The 7,063-nt window shown below is 43.6% G+C and overlaps 1 protein-coding gene across 1 annotated transcript; it reads right to left on the bottom strand.

Moving 5' to 3' along the window:
- Positions 1 to 608: 608 nt before the first annotated feature.
- Positions 609 to 6,099, bottom strand: NAA80 (N-alpha-acetyltransferase 80, NatH catalytic subunit). Its single transcript, XM_040360378.1, has 2 exons — positions 5,801 to 6,099; positions 609 to 2,116 (listed from the first exon to the last, which is right to left on the bottom strand). The coding sequence occupies exons 1-2, from the start codon at positions 5,881 to 5,883 to the stop codon at positions 742 to 744; spliced, it is 1,458 nt and encodes a 485-aa protein (XP_040216312.1). The 5' UTR covers positions 5,884 to 6,099; the 3' UTR covers positions 609 to 741.
- Between the last annotated feature and the right edge of the window lie 964 nt (positions 6,100 to 7,063).

Genomic DNA, 7,063 nt, shown 5'->3' with positions numbered 1-7,063 from the left:
AATGGTGGGCCCCTCCAAGTGATGACTATCGATGGTGCAAGAGCCTGGTAAGAAGATACATCCTCAGAATCTGATGGTTGAGCACAGAGGAGGATGAGGACATACAGAGGAGGATGAGAAGATACAAAGTCACCAGATAAAGGTCTTTCCGATGTCTATAGTGAGGACAGCCTCACACAAGTCAACAGAACGGCGATGTTTCAATCACTTCTTTTGCCGCCTTGGGGCCCCATAAACCTCAACATTGTTTTGACTTATGTGACGCTGTCCTCCCTATAAAACACAGGAAAGACCTTTATCTGGTGACTTTATATCTTCTCCACTTCCTCTATATGTCATCATCATCCGTCCCCCATCAGATTCTAAGGATATAAGGAAGGAAATTACGAGTTATGACCGGCTCCCTTGTATGTATCTATCCTGTTTATTTTGAGGTTTGCCCGGAGTTCAGCTCAAGTAGTAAACTAAAACAACTGAATATTTGCAGCACCAGAATAATGGAGGAGATTTCACAGACACACCCATGAGGAACCTTAAATAATGCAGCTTTTTTTAGCCCCTCCCCCGTAGTCTTATACATAGGATAACAGAATACAATGACAAGAACAGAGCTCTTCAGACGAGCAGCTTTATTCCCCGGGACGAGGTTCGGTCTCCCGGAGGGGGGGGTTCACACAGTGATAAGGCACAACGGGCGACAAATAAATAAGGTCAGTTCTTGGTGGAGCAGAGACGTCTCCGTTATAGACTTTTTATCATCCAGAATATGGGGTCCCCTCGAAAGTCCCGGTAGGGGGTCTGCAAGGTGGATTTGGTTTTGGCCGGTGATAATGAATGTGGAAAAGAACTGAATGAGCTACAAGGAAGGAGAGAAGCTGAGGGTGGGGGAGGTGGAGGAGGAGGAGGGGAGAAGAATGGGGTTGATGTGGGGCAAGGTGGAGCAGGTGGTGGTGGGGAGAGTGGGGTAGATGTGGGGCAAGGTGGGGAAGAGAGAGGGTTAGATGTTGGGCAGGGTGGTGGAGGTGGTGTAGATGTGGGGCAGAGTGGGGGAGGTGGAGGAGGGGGAGAGAGCAGGGCAGATATGGGGCAGGGTGGGGGAGGTGGTGGAGGAGAGGGAGAGAGCAGGGTAGATGTGGGGCAGCGATGGGGAGGAGGGGCAAGTGGGGTAGACTTGGGGCAGGGTGGGGGAGGTGGAGGAGGAGGGGGAGAGAGAAGGGTAGATATGGGGCAGGGTGGGGGGAGTGGGGTAGACATAGGGCAGGGTGGGGGAAGGGAAGTAGACATGGGGCAGGGTGGGGGAGGTGGAGGAGGAGTGGGAGAGAGAAGGGTAGATATGGGGCAGGGTGGGGGGAGTGGGGTAGACATAGGGCAGGATGGGGGAAGGGAAGTAGACATGGGGCAGGGTGGGGGAGGTGGAGGAGGAGTGGGAGAGAGAAGGGTAGATATGGGGCAGGGTGGGGGAAGTGAAGTAGACATGGGGCAGAGTGGGGAAGGGGGTATTGGAATAGCCCTTGAGAAGTGTTCCAAGCTCTCAGATGGGGTCCCGGGGGGTTCCACACCTGAACATTCTTGGGGTGAGGGACATGGCGGTTTGTTCGGTAATGTGGATGGCCCACCATGGTGGTTGAAGGTTGGATTGGTCTTGGAAGGGGTCATCTTCTGGAACATCCCCGGGGGCACCAGCGCTCCTAGCCTTCCCATGTTCTGGACGGGCTCCGTCAGGCGGTACCCCAGGTGGTAGTAGAAGTCCTGCTTGTCATGAGTGGTCAGGTACAGGTTTTGGAAGCCCCTCCCTCTGGCGTACCTCTCTGTGGCCTCCATCAGCCTTCGGCCATAACCCTTTCCACGAAGGTCAGCGCTGACCACCACCGATTCCACAAACAGGCTGTTGGGGAGACCTATGACCTTGGAGAGTCGGGCGTGACCCAGGACGGGCCCTTCCCGGGCTCCGGTGAGCACCAGGCACACGGGGAAATCATCTAAAGATTGTTCCAAGGAGTGAATCCGCGCTCCGAGACTCCTCCGCCACGTCTGGTTCAGCAGCTCCGCGCAGGACGCCGTGAGGTCGGGGCGATGGTGCAGTGGGGTGAGGAGGATGCTGCCTGGAGGGGGCGACCTGCGGAAGATCAGAAAGAATGAGTGGATGTTGCAGAGTTTCTCTGATAGTGAGGTGCTGAACACACGCACGGCGGCCCTTGTGACTCATCAATACACAGCCAATTATTTAACAAGAAGCCGCTAATCGACTCCCAGGAGCCAATAAACCTTCTACATGTACAACCACTTTCCAACTATTTAGGGCCTCTTTTTTGGCCTGAATGGTTACTGAATGCTGAAATAATTCATCCAGCCAATGGTATTCTTGGGCTGAGGTACTGGTACAGTATGGGCCCCTCAGGCCTTTAACGGCCCCTCCATCCAATTCATGGCAGAGTGGCTTAATATGGGCCGTCCCTGGAGAGCTGTGGGCTCCGCCCTCTGCATATCGCGCTGGCCCCAAACACTGCATGTGCCCCCATCTGAAACTGTCGAGACCAACCCAGGCCACACCTCCATATCCCATCCTGACCAATCATGCACAATCAAGTCCCAAAACCCCTGGGTTCAATAATGCCACACCCCGCCTGGGGGAGGTACTGAGGAAGATATTTACAAAGTAACAAATTGATTTATTAAGAAATTATTGATTTATAAAAGAAACAAATTATCAATTTAAGTAACAATTGATAGATTTATAAAGTCAGACCAACCCAGGCCCCGCCTTCATATCCCATCCTAACCAATCATGTATAATCAGTTCCCATAAGCCCTGGAATTTATTAGCACAACAGCCAGTCTGTGGGAGGTTCTTAGGAACATATTTACACGCTAACAAATTATTGATTTATAAAGAAATTATTGATTTATAAAAGAAACAAAATTATTGATTATTAAAGTCAGGCCAATCCAGGCCCCTCCCCCATAACCTGTTATGACCAATCATATATATTCAGGTCCCATAACCCCCTGTGGGAGGTACCTAAAAACATATTTACAAAGTAACAAATTATTGATTTATAAAGTAACAAATTATTGATTTATTAAAGTCAGGCCAACCCAGGCCCCACCCCCATATCCTGTTCTGACCAATCGCATATATTCAGGTCCCATAACCCCTGGGTTTAATAACGCTGCAGCCCACCCTGTGGGAGGAACCTAAGAACATATTTACAAAGTAACAAATTATTGATTTATAAAGAAATTAATGATTTATTATTATTAATATAGGATTTATATAGCGCCAACAGTTTGCGTGGCGCTTGTAATATAATAAATGATTTATCAACAAAATATTGGTTAAAAAGTAATACCGTATTCATTTATAAAATGTATAAATTATTATTGATTTATAAAGTAATTATTAATAAAGTCAGGCCAACCCAGGCCCCACCCCTATATCCTGTTCTGACCACCAATCATATATATTCAGGTCCCATAACCCCGGGGCTTAATAGCGCTGCAACCCACCCTGTGGGAGGTACCCAAGAACATATTTACAATAAACAAATTATTGATTTATAAAGAAATTAATGATTTATAATACAAAAAAAATATAGAGTAACAAAATATTGATTAAAAAGTAATACAGTATTAATTTATAAAATATAAAATTAATAATTGATAAAAATTGATAAATTAAAAAAATATTGATTAATAAAGTCAGGCCAACTCAAGCCCCACCCCCATATCCTGTTCTGACCAATCACATATATTCAGGTCCCATAACCCCTAGCGCTGCAGCCCACCCTGTGGGAGGTACCTAAGAACATATTTACAAATTATTGATTTATAAAGAAATAATGATTTATTATTATTATTATTATTATTATTATTATTATTATTATACAGGATTTATATAGTGCCAACAGTTTGCGCAGCATTTATAATATAATAAATGAGTAATCGACAGAGTAACAAAATATTGACTAAAAAGTAATACAGTATTAATTTATAAAATATAAAATTTTTAAATTATTGATTTATAAAGTAACAGAGTATTGATTGATAAAGTCAGGCCAACCCAGGCCCCACCCCCATATCTTGTTCTGACCAATCATATATATTTAAAGGGGAGGTTCACCCTAAAAACGACTTTCTATTATTACATTGGCCCCCCACATTACAATACAATTATGCCTATTATGTTTTTTTTTTGTGCTGTACATACCTTGGTACAGCTAATTCACCTGTGGCTTCCGGGTCGCAAGTCCCGCGGGAGTGGGCGTTCCTAACATGCTGTTGATTGACGTGATGACCAAAAACGAGCTCCCCCCCCGTTGCGTAAGCTGCGTCACGATCGCCGAAAGGAGCCGAACGGCGGTGCGCAGGCGCAGTATAGCGCCTACTCGCCGTTCGGCTCCTTTCGCCAATTGTATTGTAATGTGGGGGGCCAATGTAATAATAGAAAGTCGTTTTTAGGGTGAACCTCCCCTTTAAGTCCCATAACCCCTGGGTTTAATAACGCTGCAGCCCACCCTGTGAGAGGTACTCAAGAACATATTTACAAAGTAACAAATTATTAAATGATAAAGAAATTGTTGATTTATATTATAATAAATGATTAATCTACAGAGTAACAAAATATTGATTAAAAAGTAATTCCGTATTAATTTATAAAATTATTGAGTTATAAACAATCAACCTATTAATTTATCATTATAAAATATATAAACATAATATAAAATAATAATTATTTAAAAAAATAATAAAATAATAAAAATAATAATGATGATAATATAAAATTATCAAAATGTTACAAAATATTAAGATGATAGGATTCATAAAGTTGGACCAACCCAGGCTCCGCCCCCATTTGCTGTCCTGACCAATTATAAATAATCAGTTCCCATAAGCCCTGGCTTTATATGTCTCCACAGCCCACCTTTAGGAGGTTCTTGGGAACCACATTGATAAAGTACATAATTATTATTATTATTATTTATTTTAAATATATTGATTCATGGAGTAGCAAATGATCAATTTATAGGGTAACAAACTACTAATTAGTAAAGTAACAATTTATTGAATAATACAATAATAAATTAAAGTAACAAGTTGATTTGAAAAAGTAACATATTTTTGACTTAGAAAAAAGAATTGATTTTTTTTAAAAATGAAAAGGTTTTATAAAAAAAAAAAATATATAAAAATTATCAATTTATAAAGAAGCAAATTATAAATGTTTGGGGTTAATAAATTATAGATTAATAAAGTAATGAATTACAAAAAAAAAAAAGTAACAAATTAGTAATTAATAAAAATAACAAAATATCAAATTATAAAAGTAACAAATTAGTAATTAATAAAAATAACAAAATATCAAATGATAAAAGTAACAAATTAGTAATTAATAAAAGTAACATAATATCAAATTATAAAAATAACAAATCATCTAAAGATTTGATACATTTTATAATCACATTCGCTGTCCAATAACGGTCTTGTCTGACGGAATCACATTCGCCGCGCTGCCCAATGGCTGATGTGGATCTCGGGAACATTCGCCGCGTTCTCACTACAGCCAACGCTACATCATTCGTCTCCGATGAGAGGGGCGCCTGACCTCCATATGTGGCCAAATAGAGAGAACACATAGGGGAAGGGGGGGGGGCTGGGGCCCCTGTACACAGTTCCTGTCTCTGGGGGCCACAGTGTCCGGACAAAGGAGGGTCAGGGGCCCCTCTGATCATCACACACCTAATAAAGTATAATATTGGGGTCACACCACCCCTCTGTGACCCGGTTCGGATCTGAAACTCACCCCATTCCAGGATTCTCCCCCATGTGCTCAGACACTCCCAGCTGCAGCCAATCACAGAGCGAGCCGCGGTCTGCACAGAGCATACTGGGAGTTGTAGGCAGAGCTGAGCTGGGTGTGATGTGTCTGCGATACCGACAGCGGCCAGCAGAGGAAGGAGAGAGCTGAGATAGAGGAATGCGTGCGATTCCGACAGCGGCCAGCAGAGGGAGGAGAGAGCTGAGACTGAGGAAAATAACTAAGAAGAGTCGGAGAGCTACAAACCTTTACCGAGATAAAAGATACATTTACACATATTTACGTCTTACATTTAATTGGAATAAACTGAAAATAACCCTGACTTCTTATAAAAAAAATTATAGCTATATATAAATAGACAGATATATATTATATATATATATATTTCTGGACAGTTGGATAAATGGTTGGATATTTAGGATCAGTGGCGGCTGGTGCTCAAACATTGGGGGGAGGGGGGGTGTTGCAAACAAACTAAAAAATTCTAAAAATAAAAACATCAATTGCAGCCTCACTGTGCCCATCAAATGCTGCCACTTTGCCCATCAATTGCTACCACTGTGCCAATCAAACGCTGTCGCTGTGCCCCAAATGTTGCCACTGTGCCCATTAAATGCTGTCACTGTGCCCCAAGTGCTGCCACTGTGCTCATTAAATGCTGCCACTGTGCTCCAAGTGCTGCCACTGTGCCACAAATGTTGCCACTGTGCCCATTAAATGCTGCAACAGTGCCCCAAGTGCTGCCACAAATGTTGTCACTGTGCCCATTAAATGCTGCAACTGTGCCCCAAAAGCTGCCACTATGCCACAAATGTTGCCACTGTGCCCATTAAATGCTGTCACTGTGCCCCAAGTGCTGCCACTGTGCCCCAAATGTTGCCACTGTGCCCATTAAATGCTGTCACTGTGCCCCAAATGTTGCCACTGTGCCCATTAAATGCTGTCACTGTGCCCCAAGTGCTGCCACTGTTCCCCAAATGTTGCCACTGTGCTCATTAAATGCTGTCACTGTGCCCAAAGTGCTGCCACTGTGCCCCAAGTGTTGTCACTGTGCCACAAATGTTGCCACTGTGCCCATTAAATGCTGCAACTGTTCCCCAAGTGCTGTCACTGTGCCACAAATGTTGCCACTGTGCCCATTAAATGCTGCAACTGTGCCCCAAAAGCTGCCACTATGCCACAAATGTTGCCACTGTGCCCATTAAATGCTGTCACTGTGCCCCAAGTGCTGCCACTGTGCCCCAAATG

This window comes from Rana temporaria, chromosome 7, assembly GCF_905171775.1.
Source record: "Rana temporaria chromosome 7, aRanTem1.1, whole genome shotgun sequence".
In the NCBI taxonomy this organism is placed as follows: domain Eukaryota; kingdom Metazoa; phylum Chordata; class Amphibia; order Anura; family Ranidae; genus Rana; species Rana temporaria.
This window is presented reverse-complemented; position numbering and strand designations above follow the sequence as displayed.

Bases quoted from the DNA above. Each gene is read 5' to 3' on its own strand.
- NAA80 (XM_040360378.1), bottom strand. From the start codon at position 5,883: ATGCTCTGTGCAGACCGCGGCTCGCTCTGTGATTGGCTGCAGCTGGGA. The intron at 2,117-5,800 runs GTGAGTTTCAGA...GATCTTCCGCAG, and splicing joins GGGGAGAATCCTGGAATGGG to GTCGCCCCCTCCAGGCAGCA.